The sequence below is a fragment of the Dendrobates tinctorius genome, unplaced genomic scaffold (assembly GCF_039654945.1).
Source record: "Dendrobates tinctorius isolate UK_male_01 unplaced genomic scaffold, ASM3965494v1 ptg000018l, whole genome shotgun sequence".
NCBI lineage: Eukaryota > Metazoa > Chordata > Amphibia > Anura > Dendrobatidae > Dendrobates > Dendrobates tinctorius.
In genome coordinates this window covers 18,512,758-18,536,110 of record NW_027361686.1, presented here as the reverse complement: position 1 = coordinate 18,536,110, position 23,353 = coordinate 18,512,758, and the positions used below count along the sequence as shown (strand labels likewise).

The 23,353-nt window shown below is 41.9% G+C and overlaps 1 protein-coding gene across 1 annotated transcript in view; it reads right to left on the bottom strand.

Annotated features, from left to right (window-relative positions):
• LOC141082567 (sacsin-like) overlaps positions 1-23,353 on the bottom strand; it is a 95,596-nt gene that overhangs the window by 56,475 nt on the left and 15,768 nt on the right. Inside the window, exons 3-4 of the mRNA XM_073566538.1 lie at positions 22,872-22,954; positions 4,542-4,653 (exon numbers count right to left, since the gene is read on the bottom strand). Coding sequence (XP_073422639.1) covers positions 4,542-4,653; positions 22,872-22,954 — 195 coding nt within the window. The remainder of the gene's footprint in view (positions 1-4,541; positions 4,654-22,871; positions 22,955-23,353) is intronic.

The following is a 23,353-nucleotide window of genomic DNA, read 5'->3' as shown; positions in this document are numbered from 1 at the left end:
CCCCAACATATAATGACGGTGAAGCAAGATGAAAACACTAAACACAGACAGAAAGATAGACTGAGCAAAGACGGGGCCCAAGCTAACTAGATAGGAAAGGACAGGAAGGCTGCTGTCTGCAATCCGTGAAAAACCCTATGAAAATAAGAGCTAACAGACTGACAGTGAAAAAGGCCCTGAAGACGCTAGGCTTCAAAAAAGCTATGTCAGTACTCAGGAATATTCTGAAGACAGAGCAACAGGCAAAAGGAGATTCAGCTCACCCCAGCAGGGAATGGCAGAATCCAGAAAAGCAAGGAAAACAAAAACAAAACACAAATGCTAACAGGCAAAGCAGAAAACTTAGCTTTAGAGGAGCAGGAAACAGACTGGTGTCCTAGAAGTCCACAGAGAAATCACCCGCAGGGCAGAAGGGCGTGGGCAGCCTTATATCCAGTCCATGACTCCACTCAGCCAGTCATCCTCATTAGGCTCAGGTGCCTGATAATCAGGCTCATTACCTTCCTTTACCAGAATAGGGAGTTCACCAGACCTCAGTGACGAAGGGGAAAATGAACTCACAACACTCCCGCCTGCCACACACAGCGATGCGTGCTAGCCAGCAGGAGACCAACGATCCAAAAAATGTCCAGGGCATTCGAGCATGATCAGCAATACCCAGCGGGGGGGGTAACTGTATTTTTTTGCAGCCCATGACAGCACCATGAGAGAGGGGATCCGCCATTCAGTGACAGGAAGCCTACAGATATAAAAGGGCAGCACCTCTCCCACGCATCAGTTGGATTACGGAGCCTGAGAGGACCTCCATGGTTTATGGCAGAAATATATACAACAAGATGAAGAGCCCAGCGTTGCCCAGGCATAGTAACTAACTGTGATTAGTTATAACAAATTATAATGGTTATATTGCACATAAAAACATTTCACATCATATATTCAACACTACAGATTTGCAACACAAATTAACTAAACAATTACTTAAGTATTGATCGTATTTTATTTTCAACTCATTCAAGAGCCTTTTGATAAACATTTTAGGTTTTTCCTTTTGGTGCAAAGATGAACAGATTTTTGGCAGTTCCAACTCTTGAACAGGCCACGTAAGGCTGACCATGAGAAAAGCATGGAGATTGCAAATCGATTCCTACTACTTTCAAGGACTGTCCCTGAGCCTTGTTAATGGACATTGCAAATGCAGGTCAAAGTGGAAACTGGAGGCGTTTAAAATTAAAAGGCGAATCAAATGTAATGAGTGGAATTCTTGGAATGAAAGTGTCCTCTCCTTTGGCACATTCTGTTGCTGAGCTGTGTATCTAATCCTATGTGATACCATCTGCTGAGCAGTGTACGTGTATCTAATCCTATCCCGTGTGATACTGGGCTGTGTATCTAATCCTATCCTGTGTGATACTGGGCTCCCCCGCGGTCTGTGTTAGAGGGTGGTCTGTGTCGGCACGGTAATAAATTGTGTTATTTCCAGCTTTACAGAAGGAAGATAACACCATAGAAATGGTAAGAATAATAGGCCTCAGTTACCACAACTGTCTACAAGGAAAAATGTTGCTCATAGCAATCAATCACAGCTCAGCTTCTTTTAAACAGCCCTGGTGAAATGAAAGATGCTTAGTGACAGTGGAGTGGGCGTGACACACATATATATATATATATATATATATATATATATATTATATCCTAACACCCAACAATTTCACACACATGAAAACTTACAAGAGGAAGTAGTGCACACCCACACATGAAGGGAGAGAATGTAAGGGTGCTGTCATGGGCTCCGAAAAATACCGTTATCGGTAAGTAACTAAGACTTTATTCGGTCTCCCTTGACAACACCACGAGAGAATTACCAAGAGATAATTTCCTAAGGGAGGGACCACAGCCTGCAGCACTCTTATACCAAAGGTGAGATCTGAGGAGGCACCCATATCTAATCTATAATTATTATAAAAGGTGGAAGGAGAAGACCACGTAGCTTCCTTTCTATCTGATTTGTAGGATTGGGGAGGAAGGAAGAGAGAACTATCTCTTGTGACCTGTGGAATCTGGAGACTACTTTGGGCAAGTAAGCTGGATCTGGCCCAAGCACCACCCTCTCATCCAGCAACTGGGTATATGGAGGGAGTTTATAAAGAGCCTGGATATCACTCACCCTCTGCGCCGATGTTAATGCAACCAAGAAGGCCACTTTAAGAGAGCACCTTCACCAAAGCGGAGATAATGGGCTCAAACAGGAGCTCTGTCATAGATGTGAGAACCAAGTTCAAGACCCATGGCATAATCTTTCTTTACGAATGGGCCTAGATCTACTTGATGCTTTAATAAATATGGACACCCAGTAATTACCTGTGATGTCACAGCTAAATACAGCCCCCAGGGTATTTGTGGAAAGACCCATCTCCAGACCCTTTTGCAGGAAGTCCAGAATTTGACCTATCAGAACCGCCTCCCCAACTCTAAATTCTGAGGTAGCTAGGAATTTCCTCCAGGTCCTGGTGTAGATCCTGGTCCTAATTACCTTCCTACTCTATCAAACTGGGGGAAAATCCCTTATCCCTCAGTAATGATCTCTCAAATTCCACGCCGTCAGGTGAAGCCCCACCATTTGTGGATGGTAGAATGGCTCTTGGGAGAGGAGATCTGGATGCTCCGGAAGCACCAACGGATCGGAGACCGACATGGTCCTTCGCCACAAGAACCAAGCCCTCCTGGGCCAAAAAGGAACAATCACTATAATTCTTGCCCTGTTCTCCCTGATCTTCCTCACCACTAGAGGTAAAAGGGTCAAGGGGGATAGGCATAACCCAAGTTGAAGTCCCACTTTCTTAAGAAGGCATCTCACACCAGTGGCTTCTCTCTGGGGTTCAGAGAACAGAACCGCCTCACTTTTCTGTTCTTCGTGGTGGCAAAGAGGTCTGCATCTGCACAATCTGGTTGAAGATGGCACTTTTCAGCATCCATTCTCCCTGCCTTAGTAGTTTGCGGCTCAAAAAGTCTGCCCTGATGTTGTCCTTTCCTCTTATATGCAGAGCCATCAAAGATAGCAGAGGAGCATTTTCTATTTGAAATAGCTGCTCTGTCACTTCCATTAGGGGTCTGGACCAAGTTCCACGCTGTTGGTTGATGTAGGCCACCGCAACCCGATTGTCGGAGAGGATCCCAACGTGATTACCCTGCAGGTATATAAGGAGCCCCTTAACTGCCAGTTCTACTGCTGTCAGCTCCTTCAGGTTAGATGAACTCTAACTGTTGCTCCTATTGGCTCTGGACTACGACCTCCCCCCATCTGTGCCCTCCAACCTGTAGGGCTAGCATCTGTGGTGATCACCCAGGTTAGGTGATTTTCCCAGGGACCCCCCCCCCCTGGACAGGTTATCCCGGTCTATCCACCATCTCAAGGAACGTATAGAAGAAGTGGACAAGGTCACCAGTCTCTGCAGGTACCCCCTAAGGGCCCTATCATTAACCAACATGTCCCATTGTGAGGTTCTTGCATGAACTGCGTCCACCAGACTGCTGGAATGCAGGAGGTTAACGAACCCAACAGGGACATAGCCCGCCTAAAGGACATAGTGGGATGGTTTGATGCTCTTAATACTTGGTGCCGAAGGTGAACCAACTTATCAGGCAGATGACACTCCTGCCTGAGTTCAGAAAGAGCCCCAGAAACTGCTTCTCTTTTCAAACCATTCAGAATGCAGGAGCCAAGTTTAATTTTCTGTCCATACAGCATGTTAATGACTCCACACTTTGCCAGTCACTATCCTAGTTGCCCATTCAATTTAAAAATTCTAACTCCATATCTTTGCCTGCCGCAGAGCGCCCAACTCTACACCCTGCCACCAATCGAATTTTTTTCGTGCTGCCCCACTTCCCTGGATAATCAAATTAATTCTCAACATCCAAATTTTTTAAAGGGAATCTGTCACCCCTTTTTTGAGATATCATATGATATCATTCAATTGTGTGTCACATAAGGATTCTCTCAGTACTTTTGCTTCCCCGTGACCCCGCACCTTTCATGCATAAATACCTTTTTTATATCGGTTCAGATGTATGTAAACTGCCGCTGTCCGGTCCGCTGGGCGGAGCTTAATCACCTGCTCCTCCCCTCCCTGTCTTGCTCTATGCATTTCTTCTTGTGTAGAGCAGGGGAGGGGGGGGGGGAGCAGGTGAATAAGCCCCGCCCATCGGACCGGACAGCGGCAGTTTACATACATCTGAACCGATATAAAAAAGGTATTTATACATGAAAGGTGCGGGGTCAGGGGGAAGCAAAAGTACTAAGAGAATCCTTATGTGACACACAATTGAATGATATCATTATATGATATATCAACAAAGGGGTGACAGATTCCCTTTAAGGTCTTGAGCATTTCCTAGAACGGTCTTTTATTATATTTTATGTCTATAGTTTTGGTGCAGTTTGACCCGCTCCACAACACAGAATTAATATAGCATACTGGTGGTTTGGGCCCGCTGCCATCTCTAAACCATTTTTGGATTTCCCACTGCTTATAATAATATACCTTGGATGACGTGCGGGTCCATTGCATACAGAACATCTGTCCCATATTCCCCTTCATTATAAACAAAGATGACTTCGCTGGCTTTGGCATCATCAGCATTCTGTATTAGCTCCTGGAAAAGAATCAAATATTTCAGAATAATTTCTGCAGACATTTCTATGTCAGCAAACTATAAGTAGAAATACATCATAGAGATCTGCGGAGATGCGTGCACGATGGGCAGGTATCATTCACATGCCTTAGGCTGGTTTCTCACTTGCGTTTTTTTGTGCTTGCTTTTTGCGCAAAAAATGCATGCATTTTTTCCTATACTTTACATGGGTGCGCATACACATGCGTTTGTACGCGTTTGTATGCGCATGCGTTTTTTTTGTAGTGTGCGCTCGGGCGCACAAAATGCATCCTGTTGTATTTTTTGTGCGTCCGACTTGTCCCAAAAAAACGCATGCGCACGCAATGCATTTTTTTTCACCCAAACACCCATTATAGTCTATGGGTGCACTGACGTGCGCATGGTAATGCGCACGTCAGCGCAAAAAAAGCATGCTTTTTTTAAAAAAAAAAATGCTCAAAACCGCAAAAAAAGCACACAAACGCATGATGCGTTTTCTATGTGCGTTTGCATGCGCACGGTGCGCAGCACAAAAAAACCGCAAGTGTGAAAGCAGCCTAAGTCTAGTAAGCAGGACGTGCTTGATACTTGTACATGTGTCTCAGCCACATCTGTGGCGTTGTAACTTTATGATGTGGAAATGAGCAGATCTAGATGGCACAGGACAACCAAGACTCTCAAGACTTATCTTTCAAGACTCTCCCTCCTCCTGTATGTAGGAGACAGGGCCAGTTTTAGGCAAAGTGGGGTCCTGGGCAAAAGTTTAACCCCTTAGTGATGGGACCAATTTTTTAAAATTTTGACCAATGTCATTTTATGTGGTGATAACTTTGGAACACTTCAACAAACCCCAGTGATTTTGAAATCATTTTTTGTGGCACATTATAATTTATGATACTGGTAACTTTAGGATATGTTGTGCTTATTTATAAAAAAAATCAGAAATTTTACAAAAATGTAAAAAAAAAAAAAATATTTCAATTCTCAAATTTTGAATGATTATCTCTTTAATCCAGATAGCCATACCACAGAAAAACATTAATAAATAACATTTCCCACATGTCTGCCTTATATCAGCATCATTTTTAAAACGCTAATTTATTTTTTTAGCCTTTTAGGTTTAAAAGTGTAGCAGTAATTTTTCATTCTTTCAAGGAAATTTACAAAGTTTATTTTTTGAGGGACCTCTCCAGGTTTGAAGTGACTTTGGGGGTGCTATATATTGGAAAACCCTAAAAGTTATACCATTTTAAAAACAGTGCCTCCTGACATCTTGAAAACTTCTGTCAGGTAGTTTATTAACCCTTCAGGTGTTTTTTAGTAATTAATGAAAAGTGGAATAGCAGGAATGAAAAAGTGTTTTTTTACCACCTAATGTCACCAACTTCTGAACAGGCCACTATAGCCGGGAGACTCTAAAGGCCCCGTCACACTAAGCGACTTACCAACGATCCCGACACCGATATCAAGGTGTCAGGATCGCTAGTAAGTCGCTATGTGATCGCTGGTGAGCTGTCACACAGACAGCTTCACCAGTGATCAGCACAGCGATGCCGAGCGCTGTAAAAAATAGAATCAAAATAAAAAATATAGTTATTCCCACCTTCCGACGTCCTGTTCAGCCATCCTGCCTCTCTCCACGCTCCGGTCCCAGTGATCCTTTGCGAGAATGACCGCGAGATGTCACGGTCTCGAGGGATAACAAAGTCTCGCGGTCATTCGTTCAACGGCTCACTGGGACCGGAGAGTGGAGAGAGGCAGGATGGCTGAACGGGACATCGGAAGGTGAGAATAACTATATTTTTTTAATTATTTTTTACACCTGATCGCTGGTCTCCCGCCTGTCACACGCAGCGATTCGTGCTGGCCAGCGGTAGACCAGCGACCAAAGAAATGTCCAGAGGTTTCATCCAGCGATCAGCGATACCGGCAGGGGGGCCACTCGCTGATCGCTGCCACACACAGCGATCTCGCTGGTGAGATTGCTGTTACGTCACAAAAGTTGTGACTCAGCAGCGATCTCGCTACCGAGATCGCTTAGTGAGACGGGGCCTTAAGGCCGCTATTTGGCCATGAACTGCTATGGCAAACATCAGGACCACACAATCATGATCTCGGTGTGTCAATTAGATTAAAGCAGAAGCCCCCACAATCTATTAACCATGTATTTGATCTAGTCACTTTTAAAAAGCAGCAAGGGGTTAAACAGATATGGACGGTGCCAACACTGATCATTTTGATACAGCAGGTTGTCAGCTATAGTGTACAGCCGACCGCTGCTGGATTGTCACCTGTATGGGGATGATATTCTCATATCTTAGGTCAGTAAAAAGACATATTGGCTGTCATTAAGGGATTTAAATGGGCCCCAAATGCTGACATATTGCACATCACACAGAAGCATTTCAGTTGTATTTACACTAGCTGAGTTCAGGCCGCTAAATAAGAGTGATGGACAATATTGAAGTCGTTCGACGCTTGTTTCCTGGCCTCTTTCCACCGGCTGAGTAATAATGATGGGGACAGAACAATCACTAATAAATCAATCTGTCCCCATATTGGGCGATGTGCTGTAGAGAACAATGCTTTTTGTTATGGCATAAACAAGCCAATTACTAGATGAATAAGCAGTATTTTGCTTGTTTAGTATAATACACCCCATTGTCCTCCATATACCGTAGTATAATTCACACGCCATAGTCCTCCATATAATATAATGTGCCCCATAGTCCTCCATATCCTAAAATACTTTCGTCATAGTCGTCCATATATTAAAACACACTTCAGTCCGCTATAGAGTATAACACACTCCTCAGTCCTCCATATAGTAAAATACACTCCTCATAGTTCACCATATAGTATAATGCACCCCCATAGTCCTCTATGTAGTAAAATTCACTTCCCATAGTATAATGCACCTCATAGTTTTTCATTTAGTATAAATGTATTTCCCATAGTCCTTGATACAATATAATGCAGGTCCCATATAGTACATATAGTATAATGCACTTCCCATAGTCCAATAGAGTATAAAGCAGCCACACCACATAATATACTGTAGCCCCCTCATAGAGTATAGTGCAGACCCCGCATATAAAATAATGTAGCCCCCTCACAGAGCATAATGCAGCCCCATAATATAATGTTGCCTCCTCATAAGGTATAATACAGCTCCCCCATAGAATGTAATGTAGCACCCCTCAAATAGTATAATGCAGACCCCCCCATAGAATATAATGCAGCCCCCCTCATATAGTATAATGCAGACCCCCATAGAATATAATGTACCCTATATACTCGCATATAAGCCGAGATTTTCAGCCCATTTTTATGGGCTTATACGCGAGTCATATACCGGGGGGGGGGGGGGGGGGGGGGAGTCGGCCAGGGAGGGGGAGCGGGGGGTGTCGGAGATCATACTCACCTGTCCTGGCATGACTCTGCAGCCCCCCGTGCTTGTTCCATGTTCGGCGCACTGTTCTTCCTGCTTTCAGTGGCCACGGGTACCGCTCATTAGACTCATGAATATGCGCATATTCATATGAGTGAGCGGTACCACATGACCGCAGAAAGCAGGAAGAACAGCGCGTTGAACATGGAAGCAAGCACGGGGGGGGCTGCAGAGTCATGCCAGGAGAGGTGAGTATGACGGGGGAGCCATATTCACCTGTCCCCCGTTCCACCGCTGCGCGTCGCTCTGCTGTCTTGCATCCTCTGGCAGTGATGTTCAGGTCAGAGGGCGCCATGATGTAGTTAGCAGGCGCCCTCTACCTGAACAGTCACTGCAGAGCCGGCAACGCTGACGAGCAGCAGTGACGAGGTGAGTATATAGGTTTTTTTTTTTTTGTTTTTTTTTTAAATTGAGGCAGCGGCAGCAGCATTATAAGGGGCCACTCATCATTGTGCAGCATTATAAGGGGCCACTAATTACTGTGCAGCATTATAAGGGGCCACTCACTGTATTTACTTTTATTCATATCCATTTTTATTTTTGAAATTTACCAGTAGCTTCGGCATTTTCCACCCTAGGCTTATATGCGAGTCAATAAGTTTTCCCATTTTTTTTTTTTTTTTTTTTTTTTACAAAATTTGGGGGGGGGGGGGGGGTCGGCTTATACACGGGTCAGCTCATACACGAGCATAGACGGTAACCCCCTCAGAGTATGATGCAGCACCCCCCATAGAATGTAATACAGCCCCACAGTCCTGTACTTCATACTTTCCCTGATGAAGCTATCTTGTAAAGTGATACACGTGGGCTCTCCCCCACACCCCTGCTTTTCATTTTGACTGCCCATTATGGCAGTGCCTCGGCATCCTCCACATGCTCCAAGGTAGATATGCCTGCTGATACTTCTGCCCAGCTTACTGGCTTTTTCCTACAAAGGTGCTTGACCTCCCACTTGATGCATACACACAAATTCTTGTGATCACTATTTTTGAGTATAATCTCTTTATTGCTCCGAGACCGCCATACCATGCAATCTTATATATAACCTGTATACAGGGATTTATTTTGTACAATATTTCCCCAGATTTGTTGGGCACTATATGCACCTTATAGACATATTGTGTGGGCTGTTATTTTGTATGTAGGTTATTTTGCATACTCTGGGACTAACCTCACATATTAGTCCCTGACTGTTTGCATTTATTATTGATTGTTAATTGTTTACTGCTGGCTCAAGCTTCATATGTGTATTTTGATAAGGGATGCCATGTCTCGACCGTTAGGGGTATTGGCTGATCATCGTGTTGTATATGTGTTTCAATTGTTTTTATGCGTTTGTGGTTTTGTATGTTCCAGGGTTCCACTAAAGTCATACATTTTATGCTATCTATTTACATCACTGAATCAGGTGTGCACACCAATGTGTTTGGTCTTTTGTGTCTCTTTTCAAATCAGATATCAGGGATTTTTCTGGTATGCCAAAAAATGTCCTGAGAGCGAGGTTTTACTGTCTAAACTTCATCAGCGATTTTCACATATGAAAAAATAAAATAAATGACAAAGCTTCTGCTGTACATCAATGTTAATCACGGCCAGCACATGGACTGTACATTAATGCCCCCATGTGTGGTCCATGATGAATTTTGATCTTTTATGAATATTTAGATACTAGTAAAAATAAGACATGTCCCAGTGATTTTTTTTTTTTAATTGCAGACACATGGTCAGCAAAAAAAGTTACATTTGAACAGCCCCACAGATTATAATGAGTACATAGTCTGTGAAATTACAATTCCTTATAACACCAGCTTCAAAAATGATTTTAAACTCTGAAATGTTGACCTACTGAAATGTATGTTCAGTAAGTGCACTCAATACTTGGTCGGGGCTCCTTCTGCATCTATTCCTGCATCAATGCGGCGTGGCATGGAGGCGATCAGCTTGTGGCACTGCTGAGGTGTTATAGAAGCCCAGGTTGCTTTGATAACAGCCTTCAGCTCGTCTGCATTGTTGGGTCTGGTGTCTAATCTCAATCTTGACAATACCCCATAGATTCTCTATGGGATTAAGGTCAGGCAAGTTTGCTAGCCAATCAAGCACAGTGATGCTGTTATTTTTAAACCAGGAATTGGTACTACCGGCAGAGTCCAAGTCCTGCTGGAGAATGAAATTTCCATCTCCAAAAAGCTTGTTGGTAGAGAAAAGCATGAAGTGCTCTAAAATTTCCTGGTAGACGGCTGCGCTGGCTTTGGTCTTAATAAGACACGGTGGACCTACACCAGCAGATGAAATGGCTCCCCAAACCATCACTGATTGTGGCAACTTCACACTAGACCTCAAGCAGCTTGGATTGTGGCCTCTCCACTCCTCCAGACTCTGGGACCTTGATTTCCAAATGAAATGCAAAATTTACTTTCATCTGAAAACCACAACTTGGACCACTGAGCAACAGTCCAGTTCTTTTTCTCCTTGGTCAAGGTAAGACGCTTCTGGCGTTGTCTATTGGTGATGAGTGACTTGACACAAGGAATGCAACACTTGTAGCCGCCCATGTCTTGGATGGATATGTCTGTGTGTGGCGGCTCTTGAAGCAATGGCTCCAGCAGCAGTCCACTACTTGTGAATCTCCCCCAAATTTTTGAATGTTCGTGGAACGGAGTCTGAGCAACAGCTAAAGACGTTCCACGAACAGTTTAATCTATTTCATCCCACCATCAACTTAACGCTCAACTACTCCAGCACTGAAATTAACTTTTTGACACCATCATTAAGCTAAAAAATAATGAAATAGAGACATCTCTGTATCAGAAGCCAATCGACCGTCCATCATACCTTAAATGGGACAGTTTCCATCCAAAACACATAAAGAACTATTATCCATAGCCAAGCCATCAGATACAATCGTATATGTTCCAACCCCATGGATAGAGACAAACACCTTGGTCGCCTAAAAATGACCTTTTTGAATCAGGGCTACCATCCAAGAACAATTGAAAACCAAATTACAAGAGCCACCAGAATGTCAAGGAATCACCTGCAACATTACAAAGCTAAAGAAGAAAATAACCGGGTGCCTCTAGTAGTCACCTACAACCCAAATCTGGAAGTGCCAAGGGGACCTGCACGGAAATTACAACCTTTACTACAAAAAGATGCCCGATTGCAATCCATTTTTCCAGACCCCCCCCACTACTGTGCTTTAGGCAGCCCCCAAATCTAAGAAGCATCATTGTCAGAAGCTCCCTGTCCTCTCAGCAGCTGCAGGAACCTTTCCTTGCAACCAGAAAAAATGCAAAACCTGTTCATTTATAATGACCACGGACACGATAAAGATCCCCAATTCACATCAGGCCTACAAGATCCCAGATACTTTTAGCGGCAATACATCTAATGTGGTGTACTTAATTATTTGTACTAAATGTCCAACTGGGGGTCTGTATGTGGGGGAGACAGGGCAAACGCTTAGAACAAGGATGAATGCTCATCGTCACACAATAAGAGAAAAAAGAATGGATCTACCTGTGGCAAAACATTTTTGTATGCCTGATCACAACAACACCATGGATATGAAATTACTGGTATTGAAAAGTTACTTCACATCTCTGAGAGACAGGAGGGTCTGGGAGTATAAATTTATGACTACCTTTGACACTCTCAGTGCTGGAATGAATGTGTCGCATGGATTTATGTCTTTTTACATCAATTAAGGAATTTGCTCCTAAGACCTTGTGGGGGTATCACAACACTTTAGGAGACCCCAGAGGACAATAAAACATCCAGACTCTTTATCTATGAACTAGTCCAATATTTATGTTTCTCCCTATCCCATAATGATAATTCTGCTTCACGTCACTTGTCTTATCTATTGCATTTTTTTCTGTGCTGTGTTGTGCATATATATATGTGATTCTTCAGATGTTGTATTAGTCAATGCCTGATGAAGAGACCTGAGTAGTCTCGAAATCTTGCAATGTGTTACCATCTTTTCAGTTAGCCATTAAAAGGTATCAACCACTGAGGACTCAATTCTGAATATTTTTCTATGCTTGGATACAGCACTCTTAACAGCAAGCTTCTTTAGCAATGACCTTTTGAGACTTTCCCTCCTTGTGGAGTATGCCAATGACAGCCTTCTGGACATCTGTCAAGTCAGCAGTCTTCCCCATGATTGTGGAGCCTACTGAAACAGACTAAAGGACCTTTTGAAACATTTATGAAGCCTTTGCAGATGTTTTTTGCTAATTATTCTAACTTACTAAGATAATTACTGTTGGATTTTCATTGACTGTAAACCACAATCAACGTTAACAGAAATAACCACTTGAAAAGATCACTGTTTGTAACGATTCTATATAATTTATGAGATTCACTTTTTGTATTGAAGAACTGAAATAAACTAACTTTTTGATGATATTCTAATTTTGTGAGAAGCACCTGTATATGACTCACGGATGCATGATGGAGGCCCAATGCTGTATTTCCACAGCACTCAGCAGTACATACTGCACTATTTGGGCCAGATTTTGCGGCTGCAGATTTTCCAGCATAAACATTTTTTAGGCTGCGTGCACACTATGCATTCTTATGGCGTTTTTTCCGCATGAAATTGGCCCCAAAACACTAGGGAATCCTTCTGCTAGCAAAGTCAATGAGAATCCTGAAGTACTGTGCACATGATCAGCAATTTTCCTTTCAAGATTTGTGCTGCTTTTAAATCCACAGCATGTCAGTTCTTTGTGCGTTTTTGCCATGTTTTTCACCCATTGACTTCAATTGAGTAGGTCAAATACGAAGCAAAAATGCAGGTATAAGATGGTTTGCGGATTTCCTGACTTTTTGCTTGCAATTTTTACAAAATTCATATCCCATACTGTCACCTGTGTGACAGCGAGAAGAAACACCAGTGTGGCTGTTCTGATCGGAGGTAACGTTACCACCGGCAAGATCCTTATTGTTGGTCAGAGCGCATGTCACTGGTGTCAGCTGATGAGACTACTACTCCAATCAGCTGACACCTGCTGTTACTGATTATAGAGGGAGCAGGCATTGGCTGATGGGCGTAGTCAGCTGGAGCCTGTGCTTAAAGTCAGGATCGTTGAGGGACATTATGGATTATTATCTTCACTTCAGACAGGTGAGGAGCATTATTGTTTATTATCTTGATTCATTTACAGGAGACATTGGCTTCAGTGGACTGGGCGATAACCTGAGTATGGTTTAATTTAGATTCAATAAAAGGAGTCTGTCATTTCAAATAAAAGGGACTTTATTCTGGTTGTGTTTTTTTTTCTTCTTCACTATGGGGTTAGTAATGGGGGGTGTCTTATAGACGCATCTCCATTCCTTACCTCTGGGCTTGATGTCACCTGACAATACAAAGGTGACATCATCCCACTTGCCACTGCAGCAGGGCAAGTGGGAAGAGTGAGGTCAAATGCCAGAACAGAATTGGCTCATCTTATAGATTATGTTTTTAGTCTGGGGCGGGGCCAATATCTTCTCAGGCTACTAATATCAGCCTACAGCTGTCTGCCTAGCCTTTACTGGTTATTAATTATAGAGGGACTGTCTTTTTGTGGGTCCCTCATTTTAATAGCCAGGAAAGGCCAAGTATACAGCTGTGAGCCGATATTAATGGCCCGTGAAGCTCTGTGAGTATTACCCCCTTCCTAGGTTATAAACCTATGCCTCCAGTTGTAGGCTTTCCCTCTGCTGGTTATGAAAATTACGCGGGAGACCACGCCAATTTTTCCGAAAAAGCATTTATTACTTAAATACATGTACAGTAAGCTGGACACACTGTACTAGTTGTATATGTCACTGACATCTTTATATCCCTCTATGCTATGTGTATATCCATTCCATTCTGACTCGTTGCGCTCTGATTTTAGTGTACGCGATTTTTCCCTCATACCCATTGACTCGCATTGGCGAGTCTCGTCCGATATGGAAGGACAATCGCAGAATGCCAAGATTCAATATTTTCGGTGTGTATATTTATTTAACTTTTAACTTACAAGTTTAGTAATGAAGGTGTCAGAGAAGTGCCAGAACTGGCGCTTCAAATATGAAGTGCAATTTCTGGGGCAGATGAGGGTTGGGCAACTAATCAGCATGAAAAAGAAGGTGTTTAACAAGGAAATTACACTACAAAACTTTTTTCCCCAAATATCTCTATTTAGCTCCAAAAACTATTGCATTGCTGTACAAACAAAAAAAAAAACATGCAAAAAACACGAGGTTTTTACCGTTGCGTTTTTGCTGTAAACAAATAACGTGTGCACATAGCCTTGATATTCAAACATTTCTTGGATCACAAGTATTTTGAGCAGATTACGCATATCATAAGCATTAAATATGACTTATGATGTAACTGCTTACCAATATGGTCTACAACTACACAACAGTCCAAAAAAGGGTAGACTTAAAGGGAAACTGAAAGCATACATATGATGGTCGATCCACAGGCAACATGTATCAGACATTGGCTTTATAATCTTATCCATACGTGTTTGATTCAAATGCTGCTGCATTTCAGAGAAAAACACACTTTAAAAGCTGCCAGGGGCAAAGCTGCACAGTAGACTAGTCAGATGGGCGGGTCCTTGGTGGCATTTCCACACCCATTGCCAGTGACTGACAGGTTTCTCCCTTTGTGCATGTATATATAGAGAACTGCCACTCTAGTGGAGTGGGTGGGGAGAAGTCACCAAGGACCCACCTATTTAACTAGTTTCCCTTGTGGCTAGGTCCCCACGATACCCTGAGAATTAATAACACACGGTCAAAATTGCTGGTACCCCTCGTTTAACCCCTTCGCAACCCAGCCTGTTTTCGCCTTTCTGAACAGGCCAATTTTAACAATTCTGACCACTGCCCATTTATGAATTTATGAGGTAATAAATCTGGAACGCTTCAACGGATCCCACTGATTCTGAGACTGCTTTCTCGTAACATATTGTACTTTATGATAGCAGTAAAATGTCTTCGATATGACTTGCGTTTTTTGGGGGAAAAAAAAATTTGGTGAAAATTTTGAAAGTTTCTCAATTTTCCAACTTTTAATTTTTATGTCCTTAAATCAGAGAGTCATATAGCATAAATTGGTTAATAAATAACATTTCCCACATGTCTACTTTACATTAGCACAATTTTGGAACCAAAATTTCTTTGTTAGGAAGTTATAAGGGTTAAAAGTTCACCAGCGATTTCTCATTTTTTCAACAAATTTTACAAAATCATTTTTTTTTTTTTTTTGAGACCACATCACATTTGAAGTGACTTTCAGGGGTCTACATGATAAAAAAAATACACAAAAGTGACACCATTCTAAAAACTGCTCCCCTCAAGGTACTCAAAACCACATTCAAGAAGTTTATTAACCCTTCAGGTGCTTCACAGGAATTTTTGGAATGTTCAAAAAAAAAAAAAAAAAAATTAACATTTAACTTTTTTTCACAAAAAATTTACTTCAGATCCAATTTGTTTTATATTACCAAGGGTAACAGGAGAAATTGGACCCCGAAGGTTATTGTACAATTTTTCCTGAGTACGCTGATACCCCATATATGCAGGTAAACCACTGTTTGGGTGCATGGCAGAGCTCGGAAGGGAAGGAGCAACATTTGACTTTTCAATGCAAAATTAGCTGGAATTGAGATCTGACGCCAAGACGCGTTTGGAGAGCCCCTGATGTGCCTAAACAGTGGAAAACCCCCACAAGTGACACCATTTTGCAAAGTAGACCCCCTAAGGAACTTATCTAGATGGGAGTTCAACATGCTCACCACACAAGTGCTTCACAGAAGTTTACAATGTGGAGCTGTAAAAATAAAAAAAATTTTTTTTCACAAAAATGATCTTTTTTCCCCCAATATTTATTTTCCCAAGGGTAACATGAGAAAGTGGACCCCAAAAGTTGTTGTGCAATTTGTCAGGAGCATGTGGATACCCCACAGTTTGACTTTTCAATGCAAAATTGGCTGGAATTGAGATCAGACGCCATGTCGCGTTTGGACAGCCCCTGATGTGTCTCAACAGTGGAAAACCCCCAATTCTAACTACAACCCTAAACCCAACACACCTCTAACCCTAACCCTAATGGGAAAATGGAAATAAATACGCTTTTTTTATTTTATTATTTTTCCCTAATTAAGGGGGTGATAAAGGGGGTTTGATTTACTATTTATACCGGGTTTTTATGTTTGGCAGCTGTCACACACTAAAAGACGCTTTTTATTGCAAAAAATAGTTTTTGCATCACCACATTTTGACAGCTATAATTATTCCATATTTTGGCCTGCAGAGTCATGTGAGATCTTGTTTTTTTGTGGGACGAGTTGATATTTTTATTGGTACCAATTTTGGGGCAAATTACATTTTTTGATCACGTTTTATTCCGAATTTTGGTAGGCAGAATGAACAAAAACCAGCAATTCATGAATTTCTTTTTGTGGGGCGTTTACACCGTTCCACGTGTGGTAAAATTGATAAAGCAGTTATATTCTTTGGGTTAGTATGATGACAGCGATACCTCATTTATATCTTTTGGCGCTTTTATACAATAAAAGCTATTTTATATTAAAAAAATAATTTTTGCATTGCTTTATTCTGCGAGCTATAACTTTATTTTTCCAGTGATGCAGCTATATAACGGCTCGTTTTTTGCGGGACAAGACGTTTTCAGCAGTACCACGATTATTTATGTCTTTTTGATCGCGTGTTATTCCACTTTTTGTTCGGCGGTATGATAAAAAAAAAAAACAAAAAACAATGCTTTAAGTGTTCACTAAAGGGGTTAACTAGTGGGAAAGTTTTATAAGTCAGGTCATTTCGGATGCGGCGATACTAAATGTGTACTTATTGTTTTTTTATTGTTTACATAAATGTTTTTATTGGCAAAAAAAATTTTCTCTTTATTTGGGCATTTTTAAAAAAATATATTTTTACACACTAATTTTTTTTTACTTTATTACATTTTCTCAGCTTGGGACATTACTATATAAAGTCAGATCGCTGATCTGACACTTTGCACTGCACCGTGTCAGATCGGCAATCTGACAGGTAGTGTAGGAGGCTTGCTGGCGCCTGCTGTCAGCAGGCACTGACAAACCACCTCACTGAAGGACCCGGAAAGACCCCATGGCCATCTTGGAGCCAGGGGTCTCCATGGAGACCACAGGAAAAAATGCGATCGCATTGCGTTGTTCCGGTGGGAGAGCTGAGGGAGCCCCCTCCTTACTCGATTGTTCTCAGAGGGGTTAAATGGCCACGATCGGTGCTAGCACCGATCGTGGGCATTGCTGCGGGGTGTCAGCTGTCACATACAGCTGACACCCGCGGCATTTAGCGTGAGGCCGCGGTGATCGTACCGCTGTACTAGTACTGCTCAGGACAGAAATGCAGTTTCCGTAAAGCCGTACTAGTACGGTGAAGGTCGGGAAGGGGTTAATGACAGAAAAACCCACAATGGTGACAGAAATAACTTGAATCTGACAAAAGTAATAATAAAATCAAAAATCTATCAAAATGAACAAATGAAAGTCAGACATTGCTTTTCAACCATGCTTCCACAGAATTTAAAAAAAAATAAATAAAACTCATGAAATAGGCCTGGACAGAAATGATGGTACCCCTGAAAATAATGTGACAAAAGGGACATGTTAAATCAAGGTGTGCCCACTAATTAGCATCACAGGTGTCTACAGTCTTGGAATCAGTGAGTGGGCTTGTATAGAGGGCTACAGATACTCACTGTACTGTTTGGTGACATGGTGTGTATCACACTCAACAAGGACCAGAGTAAGCGAATGAAAGTTGTCTCAGGAGATTAGAAAGAATATTATAGACAAACATGGTAAAGGTAAAAGTTATAAGACCATCTCCAAGCAGCTTGATGTTCCTTTGACTACACAGTTGCACATATTATTCAGAAACTTAAGCTTCATGGGACTGTAGCCAACCTCCCTGGACGTGGCAGCAGGAGGAAAATTGATGACAAATCAAAGAGGCGGATAATACGAATGGTAACAAAAGAGCCCAGAAAAACTTCTAAACAGATTAAAGGTTAACTTCAAGCTTAAAGAATAGTGTCAGATCACACCATTGTTGTATGAGCCAAAGTGAACTTCATGGGAGACAACCAAGGAGGACACCATTGTTGGGAAGAAAAAAAAAAAAAATCATAAAAAAAAAAGCCAGACTGGAATTTGCCATACCACATGTTGACAAGCCACAAAGTTTCTGGGAGAATGTCCTATGGACAGATAAGTAAAAAAAATGGAACTTTTTGGCAAGGCACACCAGCTCTATGTTCACAGACAGAAAAATTAAGCATATCAAGAAAAGGACACTGTCCCTACTTGTGAAACATGGAGGTGGCTCTGTTATGTTCTGGGGCTGCTTTGCTGCATCTGGCACAGGGTGTCTAGAAACTGTGCAGGGTAAAATGAAATCTCTAGACTATCAAGGGATTCTAGAGAGAAATGTGCTGCCCAGTGTCAGCTTGGTCTCAGTCGCAGGTCATGGGTCTTTTAACAGGATAATGACCCAAAACACACAGCTAAAAACACCCAAGAATGGCCAAGAGTACATTGGACTATTCTGAAGTGGTCTTCTAAGAGCCCTGACCTAAATCCTATTGAGCATCTTTGGAAAGAGCTGAAACATGCCATCTGGAAAAGGCAACCTTCAAACACGAAACAACTAGAGCAGTTTGCTCTTGAGGAGTGGGCCAACATACCTGTTGAGAGGTGCAGAAGTCTCATTGACAGTTACAGGAATCGTTTGATTGCAGTGATTGCCTCCAAAGGTTGTGCAACAAAATATTAAGTTAAGGGTACCATCATTTCTTGAGTTTAATTTATTTATTTTTTTTAATTCTGTGGAAGCATGGTTGAAAAGCAACGTCTGACTTTCACTTGTTCATTTTCATAGATTTTTATTTATTATTTTTGTCAGTTGGGTTTTTCTGTCATTAATCGAGGGGTACCAACAATTTTGATCATGTGTATATAATATATACATACACACAAGGTTAAACTGCTGTATATACATCAAGAAGGATACCCGAAGTCTGTTTTATACATCACATATGCTACACAGACTGCTATACACACACACACACACACACACACACACACACACACACACACACACACGGGATACATATTCTGTTGTGAACATCAGTTCTGTCACGGATTATCACTAGCAGAGAGGAGCAAGAGTATTGTCATGAAACTGTCATTTTTGGGAATATAGGCTGCTTTAGATGAACCCTATCAGAGGGGTAGAAGGAATCAAGATGGAAGATAACCCAAACATAGCACATTTAAATAAAATGGATGTACACAGGGCAACCACAGAAAACCCTACAGTAATTTTTATAACGTTAATTATCTTTAACCCCGCTCTGACATCAGACGTACGATACCCGTCCATGTGACCTGGGCCTGTCTGACCATGGATGGTATAGTACGTCATATCTTTAATACGACCACCGCGACTGATGTTGTGGTGATCGCATTCAAATTCCGACACCATCTTACCTCGGGGAAAGATGGCGTCGGCATCCCGGAGATGATCCCACCCACCCTCACTCACGATCGCTGTGATTGGCTATTCAATTCTGAACAGCCAATCGCTGCCTCTCTCATTGAATGAAACAGTGATGTCCCAGCCTAGGATCAAGTACCAATGTACTCAATCTTAGGCTGGTGCCTGGCAACAACAGGCATTGGCAAAGATTACTCAGATTGGCACGACCAACGATCGCGACAATCGCATGGCACAGCCGTAATGTTACCGCACTGTGCCCTGCCGGCGACCTGCCTAGCATCGGTGCTTACAGCACCGATCCCTAGGCCGATGCCTAGGAAAGGCCAAGCATGGCCTGCAGCTGCTGATTGGCGCAATCGATGCCACAGAAATCTGACATCACAATCCCTGCTGAAGACAGAAGAAAGAAGAGAGACTACAACCATAAGGGCTCATATTCACTTGCGAGAGACTCGCACGATTCTCGTGCAAGTCTCTCGCATGAAAACCTGGCACTGCCGCTGGCAATCAGACCGGAACGTGCAGCTACATGTATTTATATGTAGCCGCACGCTCCGGTCCGAGTGCCGGCGGCAGTGCCAGGTTTTCATGCGAGAGACTCTATGTGTCCATAGAGACATCTACGTGGACGAGTCGTTAGTTCATTTTAAAGGAAGGCTCAGATTCTGTCAGTACCTGCCCAGCAAGAGGGCCAGGTAAGGAATTAAACTCTACAAACTGCATGAGAGTACCTCAGGGTACACCAACAGGTTTAGAGTTTACGAAGGAAAGGACACCAGGATTGAACCCCCCTGAATGTCCCCCTGTCCTGGGAGTGAGTGGGAAAATTGTGTGGGATTTGGTGCACCTACTGCTGAATAAAGGTTATCATGTCTACACTGAGAACTTTTATACCAGCATCCCACTTTTCAAATCTCTTTCTGCTGGTGGTCAAGTACAAGAGGGATGTCATTGTCATGACCACCATACACGGTGATGGCAACGCCCTCAGCGCTGTACAGGGTACCTCTGCACAGGTCATCAAACCGACCTGTGTACTGGGGTACAACAAAAACATGGGGGGGGGGAGTTGATCTCTCTGATCAACTCCTCTAGCCGTACAGTGCTTTGAGAAAGACCAAGGTGTGGTACAAGAAGCTAGCCGTGCACATCGTACAGATGGCAATGCTCAACGATTTCCTGCTGCCACGATGTGCACGCCACACAGATACGTCGTACCTTCAGTTCCAGAAGTTAGTGGTTAAGGCCCTGATATTTGGCACTCAGGAAGGAGAGGGCCCCAGTACTTCCGGAACTGAAGGTACTCGTATTGTACCAGGTCAGCATTTCCCGGGGGTGGTCCTGCCAACTGGAAAAAAAAGTTAAGCGGCAAAAAATGTGCCAAGTGTATTACAAAAGGGGAATATGTAAGGACAACATTTATCAATGCAACACCTGCCCCTGAAAAACCTGGCATGTGTATGAAGGATTGCTTCAAATTGTACCACACCTCTATTCACTACTAATTTACTTAAATTTACATAACAAGAAACAGTAGATTACTTCCAAAATGGGGGCTCATCTAGTAAAGTTCCTTGGGGGTTTAGTTTCCAAAGAGGGGGGCACTTGTTGGGTATTGCCACTGTTTAGGCACATCTAGATTAGACCCCCAAGGAACTTGTTTCCAAAAAAAAGGGGCACTTGTGTTTTTTCTTTTTTTTTTACCGTTTAGGCACATCAGGGGCTCTGCAAAGGTAACATGATGCCAGCAGACCATTCCATCAAAGTCTGCATTCCAAAATGTCACTACTTCCCTTCTGAGCCCCGATGTGTGCCTAAACAGTAGTTTTCTCCCACATATGGGGTATTAGCGTACCCAGGACAAATTGGACAACTTTTGGGTCCAATTTTTCCTGTTAACCTTGGGGAAAATAAAAAAATTGGGGACTTAAAGATCATTTTTGTGGAAAAAATGTGATTTTTTTATTTTTCTTTATAAACTTCTGTGAAGCACTTGGGGGTTCAAAGTGCTCACCACACATCTAGATAAGTTCCTGGGGGGGGAGGGGTCTAGTTTCTAATATGGGGTCACTTGTGTTTAGACACATCAGGGGCTCTCCAATCGCAACATGGCGTCCGATAGCAAATCCAGCCAATTTTGGTTTAAAAAAGTCAAACGGTGCTCCTTCCCTTCCGAGCCCTGCCATGCGAACAAACAGTGGTTTTCCCCCACATATGGGGTATTGGTGTATTCAGGAGAAATTGCACAACAACTTTTGGGTGTCCATTTTCTCATTTTACCCTTGTGAAAATAAAAAAAATTATTGCGAAAAGATTATTTTTGTGACTAAAAAGTTAAATGTTCATTTTTTCCTTCCACGCTGCTTCTGCTCCTGTGAAACACCTGAAGGGTTAATAAACTTCTTGAATGTGGTTTTGATCAGCTTGAGGGGTGCAGTTTTTAGAATGGTGTCATTTGGGGTATTTTTGGCCATATAGACCCCTCAAAGTGACTTCAAATGTGAGGTGGTCCCTAAAAAAATGGTTTTGTAAATTTTGTTGTAAAAATTAGAAATCGCTGGTGTAAATTTTGTTACAAAAATGAAGAATTGCTGGTCAACTTTTAACCCTTATAACTTCCTAACAAAAAAAGAAAAATGGTTTCCAAAATTGTACTGATGTAAAGTAGACATGTGGAAATATGTTATTTATTAACTATTTTCTGTGACATACCGTATTTCTCTGTTTTAAGGGCATAAAATTTCAAAGTTTGAAAATTTCAAAATTTTCGCCATATTTCCGTTTTTTTCATAAATAAACGGAAGCTATAGTGAAGAAATTTTACCACTGACATCAAGTACAATATGTCACGAAAAAAAAAGATTCAGAATCGCTAAGATGCAGTGAAGCGTTCCAAAGTTATTACCTCATAAAGTGACAGTGGTCAGAATTGTATAAATTGGTCCGGTCATTAACGTGCGAATGGGGGTAAAGGGGTTAATGATAACAACATTTAATAATCTTTGATAATTACCTATGCCGTACCATATAAGCAAAAATAAATTGTTGCAGGCATCTTTAAGTGTTATTTTGCTGAGATGTATTTGAAATATAAAACATCTTTCAAATATTGTAATTTTTTGCTATTGACATATACAAATAAGACATTACACGGTACACTTTAAGAAGCACATATATATAGCTAAAACATAGTGAGAAACAAAAATCATACTTTAAGTATTTGTCCTCCATCTGGGTATTTTCTCAAAATATTCTGTAGCTGGATGAGAAATGGTGGAGCTCTTTGAAAGAAATCTGAAAAACAAAATTTTCCATAAATGTAGCATGATAATCACCTTGCATACCACATCAAAACAGACCTACAGGTGCTTCTCACAAAATTAGACTATCAGAAAGATAATTTATTTCAGTTCTTAAATACAAAAAGTGAAACTCATTATATAGTCATTACAAACAGAGTGATCTATTTTACGTGGTTATTTCTGTTACTGTTTATGATTATGGCTTACAGCCAATGAAAACCCAAAAGTCATTATCTCAGTAAATTAGAATAACAAAAAACTCCTGCAAAGGCTTCCTAAGCATGTAAAAGGGTCCCTTAGCCTGTTTCAGTAGGCTCCACAATCATGGGGAAGACTGCTGACTTGACAGATGCCCAGATAGGAATCATTGACACTCTCCACACTTGAAATA